At 50.6% G+C, this 18,386-nt stretch overlaps 6 protein-coding genes across 6 annotated transcripts; 3 read left to right on the forward strand and 3 right to left on the reverse strand.

The window, feature by feature from the left end:
* Window positions 1-289: 289 nt before the first annotated feature.
* Window positions 290-2,950, reverse strand: P153DRAFT_291971 (uncharacterized protein; the record flags this gene model as incomplete). Its single annotated transcript, XM_033663806.1, has 2 exons — window positions 290-2,844; window positions 2,893-2,950. 2 exons carry the CDS (start codon window positions 2,948-2,950, stop codon window positions 290-292), a joined length of 2,613 nt encoding a protein of 870 aa, XP_033523417.1.
* Window positions 2,951-3,287: 337 nt separating this feature from the next.
* Window positions 3,288-5,362, forward strand: P153DRAFT_367309 (TPT-domain-containing protein). The gene is made up of 2 exons (XM_033668241.1): window positions 3,288-3,890; window positions 3,943-5,362. Exons 1-2 carry the CDS (start codon window positions 3,531-3,533, stop codon window positions 5,215-5,217), a joined length of 1,635 nt encoding a protein of 544 aa, XP_033523418.1. The 5' UTR covers window positions 3,288-3,530; the 3' UTR covers window positions 5,218-5,362.
* A 110-nt stretch (window positions 5,363-5,472) lies between these two features.
* P153DRAFT_431843 (root hair defective 3 GTP-binding protein) lies at window positions 5,473-8,746 on the forward strand. The gene is made up of 4 exons (XM_033672930.1): window positions 5,473-5,931; window positions 6,002-6,442; window positions 6,492-8,236; window positions 8,294-8,746. The coding sequence occupies exons 1-4, from the start codon at window positions 5,765-5,767 to the stop codon at window positions 8,584-8,586; spliced, it is 2,646 nt and encodes an 881-aa protein (XP_033523419.1). The 5' UTR covers window positions 5,473-5,764; the 3' UTR covers window positions 8,587-8,746.
* A 4,528-nt stretch (window positions 8,747-13,274) lies between these two features.
* On the reverse strand, window positions 13,275-14,087 carry P153DRAFT_357504 (COX4-domain-containing protein; the record flags this gene model as incomplete). Its single annotated transcript, XM_033666738.1, has 3 exons — window positions 13,275-13,373; window positions 13,439-13,635; window positions 13,817-14,087. 3 exons carry the CDS (start codon window positions 14,085-14,087, stop codon window positions 13,275-13,277), a joined length of 567 nt encoding a protein of 188 aa, XP_033523420.1.
* Window positions 14,088-15,771: 1,684 nt separating this feature from the next.
* Window positions 15,772-17,490, forward strand: P153DRAFT_30303 (glyceraldehyde 3-phosphate dehydrogenase). The gene is made up of 6 exons (XM_033664485.1): window positions 15,772-15,959; window positions 16,015-16,044; window positions 16,098-16,147; window positions 16,207-16,270; window positions 16,354-17,038; window positions 17,085-17,490. Exons 2-6 carry the CDS (start codon window positions 16,033-16,035, stop codon window positions 17,285-17,287), a joined length of 1,014 nt encoding a protein of 337 aa, XP_033523421.1. The 5' UTR covers window positions 15,772-15,959; window positions 16,015-16,032; the 3' UTR covers window positions 17,288-17,490.
* Window positions 17,491-17,568: 78 nt separating this feature from the next.
* P153DRAFT_367315 (uncharacterized protein) lies at window positions 17,569-17,908 on the reverse strand. The gene has a single exon (XM_033668242.1). It carries the CDS (start codon window positions 17,871-17,873, stop codon window positions 17,694-17,696), a length of 180 nt encoding a protein of 59 aa, XP_033523422.1. The 5' UTR covers window positions 17,874-17,908; the 3' UTR covers window positions 17,569-17,693.
* Between the last annotated feature and the right edge of the window lie 478 nt (window positions 17,909-18,386).

Consider the following 18,386-nt stretch of genomic DNA (forward strand, 5'->3'; position numbering starts at 1 on the left):
GTGGTGATGGTGGAAAGAAGAAGTGGAGGTGAGAGAAAAGAAGGTGAGGTGGGGTGGCTACAACTGAAGCTGCCGGAGGAGCAAAGGGCAGGCGCGACCAGACAGGGAAAACGCGTGAAGACACGTTCGTGACAAGCCAAACTCGGCTTCACCGCTGGGTTACAAAGGCACGCGCGCAAAAAGTCGAGGAGCCGAATCTAGACTCGTGGACTGGAGAGTTTCCTTCACCTAACAACCACGGCGGTAAGATCGCTCAGAAAGTGCGTAGTCTCCAAATACGAAAAGCCCATCATGACAATACACTCGACGCAGTCACCTCCCAGGCAGAGTCAAAGAAGCCCATAGCCAAAACACCTTCAACACCCTTCCACTTCGCACTCTCCCCCAACACCACAAAATCCGGCTGTCCCACGCCCGTCAACATTGGTACCAGTCTCGCAGCCTGCTGTAGACCTTCCTCATTCGCGCCCCACAAGACAAGCTCGAGTCTCTCGCCGTCCAGCGGCTGCAAGAAAGCTGCACCCGTAGCCTCCTTGTTGTACTGCTGATTGCGACCCTTATAGTCACGGATAGAGACACCGTTCTTAGACACTTGTACAGGGAAGGTGGGTAGAGAGCCTTTCACACCGGAGCAAACAACGAGGGTTATCACATTTCCAGTAGTATTAGAAGGGATGTCGTGTGAAGCAGGGGAGACGATTATGGTGTCGGCCTGGAAATACTGGTGCAGATTGCGAGATATCTGAAGTGCGACGTGAGACATGTTGCCAGCTCCTGTATGTTGGATGATGAACGGTCCATTAGTGCGGAGGATGGCAGTCATGGATCCCAGTTGCCGACCACGTCTCTGAGGTATCGCCGCTCCAACCTCAAAGGGTCCGAAGGCCCAGGTTCCATCTACTGCGAAGGCGGTTATTGAAGGTACCTTATCTGGCTGTGAAAACTGCAATTCCTGCCCATCGACTGTCACTGACAGTTCGTACGAACCATCAGCAGAGTCTCTCCACACATCCAGATCAAACTCTAGGCCCTGAACGTTCGATGTCTTGATATCATGACCTTTCACGTTGACTCTTCCATACTGTCCCGGGTCTTCCAAATGCGTGACTCTAACGCCGCTCTTACTTCCCATGTCTCCTGGATCACCAACTACAATGGTAAACTCATGAAGCTTCCGAGGCAGGCTCTCCTGGTTTCTTGTTTGCTCATGATAAAAGTCCACAAGCGACGGGGTGGCCATGATTCCGTCCCACCAATGATTTTTCTCCGGAACTTCGTTGTAATTCGAGTTGGTGCCAGCAAGATACAACTGCTGTGCGAGTAAGCGAGAATGGTACGTCGGAACGTTGTCATCGATTCCTCCGTGCTGTTGTTGAATAGGAATACCACGAGCGTTAGCCATAAGCATCTCATGGCGATAGCTATTGAGTGAGGCACTGATTACCGCTGTACGCCTTGGATCTGCAGGCTGCCATAGTTCGTACGGAACATACTTCTGGATGGAGGCATACCCTGACACTGGAGCGGCTGCAAGTACTGAATCTGGATGATGCGTGAGAGCGAACCACGCTCCCTGGCCGCCATTCGAGTGCCCTGATACAATCCATCGATTGGTATCAACGCCTAGCCCGCTCCAACCGACATTCTGAATCCATGCGGGAATGGCGCCGATGGCAGCTTCAACATCCGCAAGGCCCCAGTTATGCCAATCGTCCCCTGACCACAGGGTGACGCCTGTAGGAAATAGAACCCAAGCGCAAAGATCCCGCACCGAATCCAAGGCGCCAGTGAGCTCGGGATCGTCTGCTTCTACACCAGCACCATGCAGGTCCAAAAGCACGGGGAGTTTTGACTGCCCGGTATGACATGTCACATTCTTTGCGGGAGGCTGAAGCATAGCGTAAGATAGCATGCCGCCGGGATGAAAGAAAGTGATTTTGTGTGGTTGAAATATAGAGACATGATTCAGCTCTTGGGTGACTTGTAGTGTAGAGTGATGAGTGCTGTCGAGAATCTTGTAAGTAACGGTGTACGATACCGAAGATGCATTGTGAGAAGCAAGAGAGACATTGAAGGCCACCGGTCTTGTCTGACCACCAACTATCATAACGGACATGCCATTTTTGTGCTCAACAAGAGAACGCCGAGCGACGAGCAATTGATGGTCTGAGTCTGGTCGTTGGAGAGGCCAAGCGGACTCCGTACCCGAAGAGTGGATATCGATGACTTCAATGTCCTCTTCGCCGCTATTCCTCAGATAAATCGAGCCAAAGGGTGTTGCAAGCTTGCCATCGACAACGTCTGACATGAGAATGCCAGATTTCGCCAATTCCAGCGTCCCAGATACCTGTTGGACGTCTATCACAACGTCAATTGTCGGCTCCAAAATGCCGCCAAAAGCCCGGGTATCCCTCACAAGCCGGAGATCAATCTTGTGGGACCCAGGTGTGAGGTGAAGAACCGGTGGTGCTTTACGATATGTGTAAAAGTCGCCTCCATAGTAGTGAAGGCCATCCACCCAATACTCAAGTACGGCATCTGTATTGAGTAAAATACGCTGTGTCTTGTTACCGCTGACTATGAGTTCCCCACGAGCCCATGCCTGGTACTGGCTAGCAGCCCATCCGTATATGGTTTTCAAGAAGTCCCAGTCAACATCAGAATAGCTAATGCTCAAGGAAGCATTTGCAGAGGACTGACTGCTTGAAGTTTGCACAGCGTTCGTGATGTTCCATTTTGCAGTGCCATTGGTGGGTATAGAGCTCCGAAATGTTGCATCTGGATCATATTGTAGACTTCTGAAGCCGCCAACGTACTCAAGTGGATCCGCTCCCCATGTAGCTTCTATGCCGGATGTTAACATCTTTCTTGCTAGAACCAAGGCCAACGTACCCCTCGTTCCAATCTGAAATGGTCCCAGAACCTGCCACGAATTGCTGAAAGAAAGCATTGTATGGTTTCGGCCGGTGACTTGTGTTGAAGTGTATTCATAAGCTCTTGAAGGATCGCGATGAGTTACTTTTGCATGTTCAGTAAGCTGGAGCCTATTCTGAAGACAATGACACGGTTGCAGGAACAGGAGCAGGCATATTGACAACATGAATTCACAGTAACGAGACATGGCGAGCACGAGAATCTTTTGTAACGCAGCCCTAAGACTGTTAATAACAAGCAGAGTGACTCGGCTGATACCTCTGAGGACCCTACCCGCACTAAACTCCTAGTAGCGGATCATTCCAACCGCATCGGGACACGCGCATCGTCATCGCATCACACCAACCAGAAGGCGCGCAGTCAACCACGGATCTGCTTCGCAATTCAATTCAGCACCTCCTTCCAATCAACCTGCCGCAATTTGACGAACCTTCACACAGACGCCATTTTTTTGTGCGGTCAAAACTCGTTACACGTCCAAGCACGGCAGAGATACAAAACATCGCTCAGTCCAGTCCAACGGCGCATCGCGCAATATCTCATGGCTTAGACATCGAATATCCACACGACTCCTCGACTCCTACACTGCAGTCGCCATGCCCGCGTCGGTGCGCGACCCGAGTCCGCAAAACACCTTCAAATTCCCTGCCTTCCAGCCAGAATTGCTCCCTACGCCTGAAGACTACCCTTACGGTCTCAGTTCGTCGCGAACACCGAGTCCCGGTCAGCCAACGCAAGCAAATGGCAGCGTCACACACGCAGAGAGGTGGCAGCCTCGGAAAGAGGTAAGAGCAGGGTTTGCAAATGGCTTAGGATTAAGTGCTGCGGCAAGGCACGGGCGACAGAAGAGCTTGACAGAGGCGTTCAGGACAATACGGACACGCAACGGGAGTGTCAGCCAGAATGCGCATGAGATCGCAGACGCGCTCAAGGCGCCGCTCTCCCCCAAACTCGTCGTATGTGGAAGCATCCTGGGATGAAAGAGCCGTCGAGTGCTAATGAGCGTAGATGCTCTGCGGCGTCTGGTATTTGACATCCATCTTCACCAACATGTCTTCGAAGGCCATCCTCACCGCGCTTCCGAAGCCAATCACGCTCACAACCGTACAATTCGCATTCGTGTCAGGCTGGTGTATCGTGCTTGCAACGCTTGCTAGGAAATACCCGCGCCTGAAACAGACGATGCCATTCTTGAAAAACGGGATTAGGCGGCCAACTAAGGAGCTGATCATGACTACGCTACCTCTCACACTCTTCCAGATTGGAGGTCACATATTGAGCGCTGATGCTACGTCAAGAATACCAGTGTCTCTGGTGCATACGATCAAGGGGCTGTCTCCGCTTCTTACCGTCCTGGCGTATAGCATCTTCTTCAAAATTCGGTACGCAATGCCCACGTACCTCTCTCTGATACCCCTCACGTTGGGTGTGGTTTTGGCATGCTCGGCAGACTTCAACGCCAACTTCATTGGCCTTTTCTCTGCCTTTGCCAGCGCAATTCTCTTCGTAGTGCAGAATATCGTCTCCAAGCAGATTTTCAACGACGCCGCAACCGCGGAGAGGGACGGAATTCCGCTAAACCGGTTCACAAAACCAGACAAGTTGAACTTGCTCTGTTACTCTTCCGGCCTAGCTTTTCTCTTCACAATCCCGCTCTGGCTCTGGTCTGAAGGGTTCACACTTCTGGGTGATTTCCTGCATGACGCTTCGATCGAGTTGTCAGATCATCCTGGAGCTTTTGACCACGGGCGCCTCTTTCTTGAGTTTCTGTTCAATGGTACATTTCACTTTGGACAAAACATTGTAGCATTCCTCCTACTGTCAATGGTTTCTCCCGTCACATACTCGGTCGCCAGTCTTATCAAGCGCGTCTTCGTCATCGTCTTCGCAATCATTTGGTTCAAGAAGCCCATGACGAGCGTGCAAGCGTTCGGTTTCGTGCTCACATTTGCTGGCCTGTACTTGTACGACCGGACGTCTGATGCTGCCAAAGCGGATAAGCGAGCAAAAGCACTACAGTCAAAGTCTCAAGGTACTCTGCTACCATTGGTAACCGACGTTAATGCACGACCTACATTTTCTACAAGCCCTGCCACCATATCTGGCGGGACAGGTGGATATCCATTGGCGGGCATTCCGGAGGCGAGAGACGCAAAGAAAGATGACGACGCTGGTTATGGGCGGCCTGGAACAGGTCCTAGCTATTTGCCACCAGGCACGAAGCAAGAGGATACGTGGCGGCCACACGAGATGAACGGCAGGAGAGGTATAGGCGTGTTATGAAGTACTCGAATAAATGGTCTTTTCTCACTATATAAAGTATATTTATAGACGTCTAAGTAGTTGACGATCTGATGTTAGAACATGATCTGCATGCAAGCGTATCCAAATTCAAGGATAGATAGTCAAAGCATATGCAAGACACGTGTTATGTGGACACTACAGCAACGATGCCTGCTTGTATGTACGTGTCTGTCAAGGAAGTAATTCAACAGTTAAATTGCCCAGCTGTGCTCTGTTCATGGTTCGACCTGCAAGCCCTTGATCTCACCGCATCGTCAATAGCCTCCACGGGTTAGCAGCACGCGGCGAGTATCGCCGTTTCCTCTTGCCAACCCTGTATCAGGCGAGTGAATGATGCATTCGACCGTCATCTGAGCGGCACTCGCGACTGTGTCCAGACGCATCTCCGCGAAGCGAGCAGCGATACAGCGAATCACCATCGACCGACCCCTGGAACCTTCGATCCCGGTGACATCAACGGCCACCTTTTCCCTAACCACGAATTATTCTTCCCGCACGTGTTGCTGCCGTGGCTGCACTCAATATCATGGCTTCTCAACTCCAGGTCAATGGACAGACCCGCCCAGGGAACGTCCGACACCCCACCGCACCAGGAATGATGATGAACTCGCACTTTGCAGGCGTCGGCGAGAACGCTTCCAAGGAGTCGTACGAGCATGGCATCCAGGTTATTGATGAGGACAAGGTGTTCAAGTATGTGTACACTCTTGTTGTAGGCGGTTCTTTGGGGGTGCAACGGGCTAACATACAATGCGCAATGTAGCCAGAACCTTTCTACGTACCTCCGCATCGAGGACATCATCCCCGCTGGCTTCAACTACCACCTCATATCCGTTTTCGGTTCGCAGTCCACGGGCAAGTCGACGCTGCTCAACTACCTTTTCGGCACACAGTTTGGTGTCATGTCCGAGCAGGAACGTCGCCAGACCACAAAGGGCATATGGATGAGCAAGAACAAGCGTCCGGCGGGGGGCTCGGGCATGGCAGAAAACATTTTGGTCATGGATGTCGAGGGTACAGATGGACGAGAGCGAGGCGAGGACCAAGACTTCGAACGAAAGAGTGCCCTGTTCGCCCTTGCAACGAGCGAAGTCCTTATTGTCAACATCTGGGAACACCAGGTCGGATTGTACCAGGGTGCGAACATGGGCCTGCTGAAGACAGTATTTGAAGTCAATTTACAGCTGTTTGTCAAAGACAGCAAGTACGTATACTCGTGACATCAAGGTTGGGGTCTGCTAACAGCGACTTAGAAACACCCCCAAGTCACTCCTCTTCTTCGTCATCCGCGACCACCTAGGAACGACGCCTCTCAAGAACCTACAGAACACACTTATACAAGACCTGTCGAAACTCTGGTCTACCATCTCGAAACCCAACGGACTCGACAATTCCCGCATAGAGGATTACTTTGACTTCGCCTTTTGTGCCCTCCCACACAAGATCCTACAGCCGGAGAAGTTTGAGGAAGCAGTTACAAAGTTGAGTCTGCGATTCAGGGAAGGGTATAGCGACCCCAAGAAGAGTGGCCTGATCGACGAGACGGAACTTCCCATCTTCCAACCACAGTACCACCGACGGATACCCGCAGACGGCTTCCCCGCATATGCGGATGGTGTCTGGGATCAAATTGTAAACAACAAGGACCTGGATCTTCCAACACAGCAGGAACTCCTGGCCCAGTTCAGGTGTGATGAGATATCCAGAGAGGTCCTGGTTGCATTCGACGAGAAGATCACACCACTGGAGGACAAGCAAGCAGAAGATACTCGGATTGGACAACCTTCCGTCATACCAGACCTGGGTCTCACAATGAACGCCGCACGAACGCAGGTGTTCAAGGACTTCGAAACCAACGCGAGCAGGTACCACAAGGGCGTCTATAAGCGAAAGCAGGCGGAACTTGAGGGCAAGGTCGACACACGGCTCAAGGCGCTTTCTCAGAAACAACTCAACGCCGCTCACAAGTCTGGCGTCGAGAACTTCACAAACGCTGTCAGCGCTGCTGTGAAGAATGGCCAGAAGAAGGGATCTTCATACGACTTTGCTCAGACCATTGACTCGGAGAAGAAGCAAGCTTTGTCCAAATTCGAGGACGATGCAAAAGCTATTACAGTCGAAGGCGCCTCTTGGAGCAGCTATGAGCACGAGATAAAGATCTACCGCAAAGAGTTGGACGACGTCTCGTCTCGCCTCCGCAAGGATGAAATGAGGCGACTGGCCACACGGATAGAACGCTGGGTACGGTCACGTTTGGACGAGTCTGTCGGCCTTGAATTCAACAAACTTGGTTCTGGACGTGGAGGCTCCGGTGCACCCGAGCACGGCGAGCGACCTCCATCCGAGAAGGACCTCTGGGACCGTGTCTGGACTATCTTCACTGACACCGTCTCCAGCGCAGAGAAGCGCTTCACTGATCGCGCACAAAGCTTCGACGCTAGTCCCGAAGAAGTGGAAGTCGGTCTGTGGCGATTACGACGCAAATCGTGGGGTGTACTTCGCGCGAAGATTGACGAGGAGGTTATGGAAGGCAACATCCTGCTTAAGTTGAGGGAAAACTTCGAAGACAAATTTCGCTACGACGAGAGCGGCGTTCCCCGCATATGGCGACCCACTGACGACATTGAGGGTATTTATACCAAGTCCCGCGAATCGACCATCACCGTCATTCCACTTCTCGCACGCTTCAAGCTTTCGAAGACTGCTGCGCCGCCACCACTCGATTCGTGGATTGGCGAAGCGCCTGAATCTGCATCGCCAGCCGACGAAGACGACTTGGCGCCTATTGGCGGTGTTGACGATGACGAGGGAAAGACCCTAGAAGAAGAAATGACCATCCTCAGCGACACTAAGCAAGCCGACCTCCTCATCCGCTTCAAGAAAACCGCAGATGGTGTGTACGTAGAGGCCAAGCGCAGCGCGATCGGTGGTATGACACAGGTCCCGCTGTACTTCTACGGCTTGTTATTGGCGTTGGGCTGGAACGAGATAGTAGCTGGTAAGACGTTTTCACGTTCAACTACAAAGGAGTATGTCACTAACTTATCCAAAACAGTTCTACGCAACCCAATTTACTTCATCTTCCTCATCCTCTGCGGTGTCGGCGCTTACGTTACTTACACGCTCAATCTGTGGGGCCCCATGGCGCGCATGGCGAATGCAGCGTCGTCCCAGGGTCTTGAAGTGGGTAAGGAGCGATTGAGGGCGTTCCTCGAGAGCAGCGAGTCGGGGCGCCAGGCTATGGCTATGAGTGGACAGGCCCAGAACTCCACAAGGGAGAGGCAGAATGGGAGTACGAAACTGAATGGTCATGACAAAACGGACGACATCGAGTTGGACGACATTTGATTGGGGGTAGGACTCAGGCTGGACTTTTGAGCATGGTAGGGTTGTAGTCATGGGTTTGTACAACTACTGTCTAGGATAGGATTGGCAGTTGGGTGGTCTCTTCCTAGTCCCTAGGGGTTTACTTCTTTCCTGCAATAAAATGGGTTATGTTCGACCTTGCTGTTGATATCGTTGTTGCAATATGTTCATGGGTGACTGGGTGGTATCTCATCAGGTGTCGACGATGGTATCCAACCTTCGCAAACGCCTTCGTCAAACGAGTTCGTTCACGTGTGTGCACAGGGCGACAAGAATGCATATATAACGTACTCCCCTCCCGTCTTTCTCCAGGTATCCAACGCTTTCCTTATCGTGCTTCTTGTTTCACCTCCAAAACCTTACAGTACTTTCTCATGGAGGCGGGCAGACGCCAGAAAATCCACATCCCGACGCTGTAAAGTTTCTCGCCTCACTTTGGATTTGGCTCGAAAACAGAAAATCTTAAGTTCAAACCGAAATTCAGTCACTTTATGTTCCGGCCTCCTGCCTAGCTGGAAATCGTAATCACACCTCGATTTCTCAACCTCGCTGGGTACACAGGATTGTTTTCGAAAATGCATTTGGAAACTTACATGGTGGGGTTTGGATCTCTCGGGTTCCGAAGATTGACACCCATAAAACCAGCATGAAAGATACGATGTTTTGTGCGTCTGTGCTGAGTTGGACGGAAAATTGGTCTTGTTCCAAAAAGCGTTCTTCGTCAAGGGCATGGAGGTGGGATTGAGGAGCACGGCAAGGCCGGGTATCTGTGTTCTGGCCTCGTCGGTTGGAAATGATCTACTGAAGCATCCATGTGCATCAAATCCGACTGGTTGTATGGGAGTAGTCTGCCCCCCTCGAAATGTATTTGTGAAACTTGAAATGTGGTTTGCTTAACTCTTTGGGTCGGAGTGGCCCATGGATCTCTCTACCGGAAAATCATATGGCTGTTGTGTGACTGGCGCAAAATATCTGGGCGAGGAAAGAAGATGGGCCCGGAGTTGGCAAGGACAGAGTATCCACTCATGACTGTGACGCTTACCATTCAGGAGATGGGTATATAAATCTGTTCGCCGTGAAATTTGAAAACTGCAGTAAAACCTTTGCTTTGTTCTTTTCATTCAAAATTCCCGCACCAAATTGTCTATGGAGGCCAGAAACGAAAAACCCTTTGGAGATTGACGAATGGGGGTTTGCTTTCCTCGACCATGGCCATTTGGATATCAAAAATGACGACTCTGGTATGGATGTGTGGCTCCTCTCGCCGAGCTCGAGGGCGGTAGTTACCATCTTCGGAGAGTCACTGGCGGGAGACTCAAAAACCTGCTCACCACCTTTCCGGTAATGGAACCTGCCTCATTGGATCCAACGTTTTCGAAGACCCTGATCTTCACATCCTCGACCAGCGGTACGCCTCCCCACAGGAAAATTCTGCTCTGCGGCGTGCATGGTTGAGATTTGCACCGTGCGCTGAGAGGGTTTATAAGGCCTTCGACTCCCGTCTACTTTCTACTTTATCACTTCTCCTCTTTCCGAAAAGACACCACAAAAGTCTCATGTGCTTCTCCGAATGGACTTTCAAAACAGCGATACTTTGGTTGGATGCCGCTCCTGCCCAACGAAACTCCACCCCGCAGTCTTGTCGTGTTTTGGTACGTACATGATGCGCCCTCCCAGCTATCTCTCGCCCCATTTCCCTGACGGGAGAGGCGACGTATACTCTTGGACCGATGCTTGGAATCAAAAACACTTCCACGGATACTGGACAAATCAACAACCTAGCGACGTTTGTATGGCTGGGTGGGCAGCACGCTTCCCTACGATGTTATAAACCTTCGTGTGGTTTATCTTCTACTCCATTACTCAATCCCTCTTTCTCCAAAAACCCCCTTTGCTCTGATGTATGGGAGCCGCTGGACCGGCACTCAAATCCGCCGACCAAAAAGTTCATGTCTGTTGCCCCCTCTGGCCTCGAGGGAACCACATCCTCTATCTCAGTTGGTTGAGATCAAAGAACCCTACCTATCGTTGGTGGGGTTGCTTAAGAAAATGTTACGAAAGACTACTTTTACGCCTACCTGGTCATACTCAAAACTTCAACATCTTTTTTTCATGGTTTCTGCCTGGTGCGGCATGAAGAATACTGCAGCTATCGAGTTTCTCCAACGCTTACACGATTCGGCCATACCACCACGTTGCCGACCACGATTCCAGTTCTGCGCCTTCGAGTTCGACTTCTAGTTCAAAACTTCGTTTTCGGATATTCCATGGTCCCTGCTTCTGTCTTTTCTCGAAAAGAGGATTTCACTTGCAACTTGCACTGCAGGATACCCTGTACTACCTGATTCTCATCAATGGGATGAGACTGCACGGACAACATCAGTCCTGGTCGGTCTGCATCACCATCACTCGATTGTCTGGTGGCCTGCATCACCATCACTCGATTGTCTGGTGGCCTGCATCACCATCACTCGATGTCTTGGTGGTCTGCATCACCATCACTCATTGTCTTGGTGGGCTGCTTACTGTTGACCTCGAGCATCCTTTGGCTTCACCCTATTCAAGCATAGTTCACCATCTTTCGGGTCCCAACAGCTATGCTCTTACTCAAATCCATCCGAAGACATCAAGAACGGCCATCGATACGCTCTGAGAGAGCCATTACCTCCGTTCACTTTCAGTCATTGTGTGGTCTTCTCATGGAGATCCTGTTACGACTTCTGTTTTCCTCGGTTGAATGAGCATTCCGGGACTACATGCAGATCATGAAGTTGTTCTTCCAGCGCAGGAAGAAGTGATTCACTCTCAGTGGTAGTATCATGCGTTTTGGGAATACCATCGCCTTCTCGGCGACAAGTTCTGAAAGCCCATGGAAGTGTGCCTCTTGGATGGGCAACTACGGTCAAGTCTAGCCTCAAGCGCTTCCCTTTCAACAATTTCATACCATTTGTACTGGTTTTCTGAAGTACTTTATAGCTTGAGTGGAGGGAGACACGTTGACGAAGAAAAGGGTAGGCCTGATAAGAGGTTTACCAGAAATGGTTTCAGACACAATATCAAATCATTCCCATCAACATACACAAACATGATTCAACCCTTGTATCAACCCGATATACGTGATATGTGTTGTGTTTTGCCCATTCAATGTGTCAAGATGTGGATATACCCTGAAGTTCGAGACAGGTACAGAAACAGGATAAAAGATTGTGCACATCTTACATCATGAGAATTAGAACATACAAAAAGAATGCAAGACACAAGCAAGTCGTGAAATGATTCACGTAGAGAGCAGCCTCTCGAACTGCTCTTCCATGAGATGTCTGACTGGAATTTTCGGCTGGAGCCTATGTAGAGTGGCACAAGCGTTGTAACAACGAGGAGATGTATGCCGATCTGGCGGTAAAATAGACTTGGTTTGGAAGTGAACATTCTATACTAAGGTAGACGCAATCTGTTTTGTCAAGACAGCGTAGATACCAAGAATAACGGCACTGGTAAAAATTCTGTGGTGTCTGCGCACTTACCTATTCATGCCTAGTAAGAAATTGAAAAAAAAAAGAGGCAAAAACATACAACAGCGGGAATTCGCTAGTTGTCACCAACCCAGCTACTAATCCGCCGGTACACTGCTTGAGTACAGCTGAGCGAACGGGAAGCTCTATATTCAGCGTCCTATGGTCGTATGTGACAGTTCTAGCGAGTCTTGTCCTAGAAGTTAGCAGCAATCAACGTGGACGTAGAGCGAAATGCTCGGAAAATGGGCGCATATCTCGAGTGGCGTTGAGATAGTGATGAGATGGTCCGAAAATGTTATAGTAGAGACTGTTTTGGGCTATTTTAGGCGATGACTCCACGAACACGTGGGGTAAATGTATGCTGATAGGTGCGCATCCTTGTCTACATAAGCTTTGCGTGGGACGGCGTAGTAGAAGGGTCTCCGGTGTTATGCCCTTCATATATGCAACTCAAGATGTAGCTAGCTGGTAGCGTGGTGGTGCGCAGAACAATCAAACACCGATAATGATGTCGACTTCGTTTCTAGGTCTGACGTCACGATCATGTGGACGTGATTACAGCCACACGTATGGATAGAAACCGCTGGATTCATCCCGGTGACTTGCACAGAGTAGGTATACATGTGAATTGAAGACGACGAGTGACATTGTAGATGAAGAGAGTAGTCGGATTGGAAGGCCTCCCATTAATCATAACTGGCCTGATGGAGTAGCATGCTCCTAAGAGAGTTAGTTGCACGATCTTATCGTTTGTCATCTGATCACACGGTGGGGTGACATTTCCTATCTGATATGACTCTGGGCTGTTGAATTCAGTAATGGATCAATGAAACAGTAATTCCATGGCCGCTTTTCCAGAATAAGCCAATTGGAAGAGAGAGAAAGAAGCGCATAGATTGGAGAGTCCTGTATGCGTACACGGTGCCTATATGCACAGGGTTTGAGCATGGATAGTAAAATTGAACGCGTAGAAGCCTCTAGAATTTCTGTACACGGAAGACTAATATGACAGTAGCCGATCGAGCAACGGCTGGTAAACCTCCCGATCTTGGTGTATATATGACACAAACAGTACCAAATGGAATGTTGACCCAAGGAAAAGAGGTATTTGGTATTGGTATTGTGTGTTTGTTGTGATGCTATTAATCCATCCCTTTACTCTTCATTGAGCTTCTCACCGGGGGGAAGGTTGTTCTTGGACACCGACTGGACCATCATGCCCTTGTAAGCAGTGATGGGCTCAGTTCCTTGGGCCTGTGATGTGTTAGTATGTAGCGAAGAAGCAGTAAACCTGCGATAAGGGCTTTGGAACGGCATACCTTCATGTACTCCTCAGTAGCCTCCTGCCACTCCTTGGTCATGGTGCGTGGTCGGATTGGGCTTGCGAACATGCGGGAGAAAGCGAAGACGGCGAAAGCAGCCGCGATGCAACCAGCGGAGACGAAGAAGACGTTGCGACCCTCATCCGGAGGAGGTGGTCGTCGGGGACCATGGGGGCCAAAGGCAATGAAGTATGCTGTAGTTGAAAGGGTTGTCAGCGATACATCCTTTTGACACATTCGAGATATTGTTCGTGATAGCGTCGCGTTGACGCCCGAACTCGAGCGGGCCAACTCGGGTACCTGGATGAGTACAGCAAATACGTCATACAGGCACTCGGAGCACCGAGTTGCGCGGTAAAAAATAGCTCTACGCACCAGCCTTCTTCTCCGTCATGGTCAGCTCCTTCCAGTCGGTCTTCATGCGATCCCTAAGCTGCATCCACAGGTCGGCCTGCTCCTGGGGGGGCATCTCCTCCCATCGCTTCTCGATATTGGCGAGGGTCGGGTTGGAGATAGCGTGTGCCTGGCGGGTCTGCTGGATCTGGCAGGCGGCGGGGGTGGCTCTGAAGACAGCTGTGCGGGTCGCGGTCGACGGAATGACGGTAGCCGAGCTCCTGGAAGCGCGGGCGATTGACGAGCGCAACATGATGGCGGGTTGAGTGGAGAGTGTCGAAAAATGCAAAGAAAGGGGCGGAGCTTCCCGTCGAGGGACCTGCGGCTGCCAATGGGTGGAGTTGGTGATGGAGGTGAGGGTGGATAAGCAGTGCGATGAGGGTTTCTTGCCAAATGCCAAGGCGAGGTATCGAATGACACCGCCGCTTATTTAAATTCCCAGCCCTAATTGGTTAGAGCCAACTCCCATCTTTACCATCGACTGTTGGTCTTTCTCCTACAAATTGATGTTGTTGGTACAGCGCAACTTGAGTAGGTAGCCTTAGCAGTGGCATATACAGTGCATTTTACAAAATTGCGTTGTGCGCTCTTCGTTCGTTGGGAGGGTTGATCGGCAGCATCGCGTAAAGACCATGCGACTCGAGAATCACACATGTTGGAAACAATCCATCACATATTGCAGCCTAAACGAGCGAGCCCTGGGGTATAAATGTATGGGCTCTATTACACCTTGCTGATGACGTTACAAACGCTCCCGTGCTGGATCAGCAAAAGCCAGCAACGCGGAGACGACCACGATCGCCTGCCATGTGCGTGTCTGTCGTGTACCTGCAAAACGTTCCACGACAGGAACGCACCTGTTTATCAGTGAGGTTTTGGGGTGTCTGGCATACAATCAAACAGGTCCCTGAAGCTCCTGGAATGTCCGACTGGAATATGAGCGATCCACCGCCCGCTGATGTCTTTGAGTTGTCGCGTCGACAGCTTCCAGGTAGAGGGAAACAGACTTCAAGAATCCGGAACAGAACATTATTTGTACTGCGAGGCACTCATAGCATGCGACGCTGCAGAGACGTGATCTCTCCTGAGAACGAGCGCCTGTCAGTCGATCAATCACCCATTATAATCAAGAGTCGATGCTATTAGAGTGCGAGTAGCAAAGACTTTCGATGGTGTTCCACAGTTGTCAAAAGTCAGCTCACCACGCTCGGGCCATGTGTATCAGACTCCTGGGACCTCGGAGATCGATCTTGTCAGCCCTATGAAGCTTCTGCGACATGGTTTTCGAGCTCTTTCTCGTCCTTGGACGCGTGACATGATGTTACAAGGCAGTAGGTACAGAGCTGCTTCAGCTAATGCCTCATCTAGACCCTGGTGCTTCTCCCGGCCGCGCACCTCACCTCAACCTTCTCGACTTTGCACCACGGTGAGAATCTCGGCGGTCAGGCAACGTGCTCATCTCCCCGGCGAGCGAATGGTCGACTGATACAGTTTGCCTGTTTTGTCTGACCGACTGATGCAAATAATCAGCCCACCACAGAAAATAACTGATCATGACACTGAAAACCACTTTTAACGACTAATCTGATCATCCCGCTGGAGCGGACGATTACGAGGCGCGCGGATACCTCTTTCGTAAAGTGTTCTGAGAGCGATATCTGTGTTGCTAGCCGTTGGCTTTCTGTCCATCTCTTTGGCTAGATAGCGGTAGCCAAGCATAACTACGTGCATCACTAGACGTGAACAAGCATGGGCCTCCGAACATATCGTGAACTCCGTCTAGGCAGTCGAATTGGGGAATGGAATGTCCTCAAGGGTACTCGGGTAACGGTGATCTCAGAGTAACGATCCGAGATGCTCTTTCACCCGGTGGATTCCGCGGCTTCCAACGATGCTACACGCGCCCGAGGTAAACAGCAGCTGTATTCCCTGAGATCCACGTTAATCCAGCCGGCCGGGCGTGGGAGGCCAAAAAGTATTTTATTGGGTCTTGCGGCCGCAGCTATCGATTACCAGTGACGTCTAGTGTGTTGCTATTGCCCCTCTCACCTCACCCCACCTACCCAACAAAACACAATCTCTTCTCACCCAGCCTCCACATCAGTTCCAAATTCCCTTTATAAGAGTGAGTCGCGCCTTAGTATTGAATCATCATCAACTCAACTCATCAACTTCCACAGCATAACAATCTATTCATCATGGTTGTCAAGGTAAGCTCTTTACCCCGCTTGAGCTTCACAGCAGCTGTTAACGCCTTGCACAGGTCGGTATCAACGGATTCGGTCGCATTGGCCGTATCGTCTTCCGCAATGCGTGAGTATATCACATTCCACGGTTACAGTTGAGCCCATGGAGCTGACAGCACTCGACAGCATCGAGCACAATGACGTCGAGATCGTTGCCGTGAACGACCCCTTCATTGAGCCTCACTACGCCGTAAGCCCTCCCTAGCTCCAGTGCTTTGGTCCGACGCGACGAGACACTCAATATGCATGCGGGCATCGCTGACAGACATTCAGGCATACATGCTCAAGTATGACAGCACACACGGCCGCTTCAACGGCGAGGTCAAGGTCGAGGGCAACAACCTCCTCATCAACGGCAAGACCATCCGCTTCTACACCGAGAAAGACCCCGCCAACATCCCATGGGGCGAGACCGGTGCGTTCTACGTCGTCGAGTCGACTGGTGTTTTCACCACAACCGAGAAGGCCAAGGCCCACTTGAAGGGTGGCGCCAAGAAGGTCGTCATCTCTGCACCCTCGGCCGATGCTCCCATGTTCGTTATGGGTGTCAACAACGAGACCTACAAGTCGGACATCGAGGTGCTCTCCAACGCCTCTTGCACAACCAACTGCCTTGCTCCCCTCGCCAAGGTCATCCACGACAAGTTCACCATCGTTGAGGGTTTGATGACCACTGTCCACTCCTACACAGCCACCCAGAAGGTCGTCGATGGCCCATCCGCCAAGGACTGGCGTGGTGGCCGCACTGCTGCTCAGAACATCATTCCCAGCAGCACTGGTGCCGCCAAGGCTGTCGGCAAGGTCATTCCTGACCTCAACGGCAAGCTCACCGGCATGTCGATGCGTGTCCCCACCGCCAACGTCTCTGTTGTTGACTTGACTGTCCGCATCGAGAAGGGTGCTACTTACGACGAGATCAAGGAGGCCGTCAAGGAGGCTTCTGAGGGTCCCCTCAAGGGTAAGATTATTGATACCATGTTTGACACAATTCTGACATGTTACAGGCATACTCGGCTACACCGAGGACGAGGTCGTTTCCTCTGACATGTGCGGTGATGACCGTTCTTCAATCTTCGACGCTAAGGCCGGTATCTCCTTGAACAAGAACTTCGTCAAGCTTGTTTCGTGGTACGACAACGAGTGGGGTTACTCCCGCCGTGTCCTCGACCTCCTGGTGTACATCGCCAAGGTCGACGGAAACGCTTAGGAAACAGCCAGGAGCCAGGCTATACCAAAACTCTAAGATCCGAGCAGAAAGCTCAAAGACGATTGGGGCTTAGAGGATGATGGTATCTCTTCCGTGCAAAACATTTGCCGGGAAGAACATATGCAAGGTTTGCGGACCAGTGTATTTATGGTAGTCATGAATCAATGAGAACAATTGTCAAAACACATCAATTTACTACACATGACGTGAAATTGGAAGCTCTTCTCAGCGGTAGTATACAAACAACGATTGGGGTTGAGACGCATGCTCCGTAGTGCATTTTAATCTGTTCCCTTGGTGCAGACGATGATGAGACGCTACCATTGTCAAAGCTTTTTCTAGCCTACTCCCAAGATCTGACCTGACATCAAGATTGTAATATGGGCTACATTTAATGTTATGGCTTCTACCCTCCTGTTGTCTGCTGAAGAACTTCTTCCTCTAGTGTTGGCACCACGATCTCAAATAGGGTCGTGGAGAAGGAGCGATACAGACTGGAACTTGACTTCAGCTGCTGAGCAACGAACGGCAAACAAAGAAGGGTGGTTGTAGTAAGAACACAAACAAAGGATACAGCAAGATGCATATTTCATGCTGTAATTTCAGATATATTTCACTAGATGTAAAGCTTGTTGCTCGTTTGCAATCAATCACGCAGTTTGTATATTGGATCATATATGTGTCTAACTTTGTCAGGCTAGCGCAATGCTTAGTCAGTATCATCTGGCGCTTGCTTCCACTTACTATGAAAGCGTCTACTTTTATCCTTCAGTTTCGACTTCCAGTAGGCGCAATTGTTTCAAGCGGACGGCAGCCAATAGCTTTTCTCTTTGTTGCTGTCGGTACCGTAGCGCGGCATAATCTGTCTTGCAAACGATTCATACGCGGTCGCGTATTACACGGCCTCTAGATCTCGCGACCTCCAGCATTACAAGCACCGAGAGCAATTCAACTTCACCTGCTGCGCTGCAAAGATTCTTGTCCAAGCATAACACAATAAAAAAGAGTCATTAGATCACCGGCTCACCTTGACCCCATCTCCATAAATCTTTCGCTCTTTTGCATAGCAATCGAAACGTGGAAGTTCAAACCAAAAAGC

Source organism: Dothidotthia symphoricarpi, assembly GCF_010015815.1.
Source record: "Dothidotthia symphoricarpi CBS 119687 unplaced genomic scaffold P153scaffold_11, whole genome shotgun sequence".
Lineage (NCBI taxonomy): Eukaryota > Fungi > Ascomycota > Dothideomycetes > Pleosporales > Dothidotthiaceae > Dothidotthia > Dothidotthia symphoricarpi.

Excerpts from the sequence above, each read along its gene's own strand:
- P153DRAFT_30303 (XM_033664485.1), top strand. Across the intron at positions 16,271-16,353 it reads TCATTGAGCCTCACTACGCC|GCATACATGCTCAAGTATGA; the intron begins GTAAGCCCTCCC and ends ACAGACATTCAG. Across the intron at positions 17,039-17,084 it reads TTCTGAGGGTCCCCTCAAGG|GCATACTCGGCTACACCGAG; the intron begins GTAAGATTATTG and ends GACATGTTACAG.
- P153DRAFT_431843 (XM_033672930.1), top strand. The coding sequence starts at position 5,765 with ATGGCTTCTCAACTCCAGGTCAATGGACAGACCCGCCCAGGGAACGTC. Across the intron at positions 5,932-6,001 it reads GATGAGGACAAGGTGTTCAA|CCAGAACCTTTCTACGTACC; the intron begins GTATGTGTACAC and ends TGCGCAATGTAG. Across the intron at positions 6,443-6,491 it reads CTGTTTGTCAAAGACAGCAA|AAACACCCCCAAGTCACTCC; the intron begins GTACGTATACTC and ends ACAGCGACTTAG.
- P153DRAFT_367309 (XM_033668241.1), top strand. The coding sequence starts at position 3,531 with ATGCCCGCGTCGGTGCGCGACCCGAGTCCGCAAAACACCTTCAAATTC. Across the intron at positions 3,891-3,942 it reads CGCTCTCCCCCAAACTCGTC|ATGCTCTGCGGCGTCTGGTA; the intron begins GTATGTGGAAGC and ends TAATGAGCGTAG.
- P153DRAFT_367315 (XM_033668242.1), bottom strand. The coding sequence starts at position 17,873 with ATGCATCTTGCTGTATCCTTTGTTTGTGTTCTTACTACAACCACCCTT.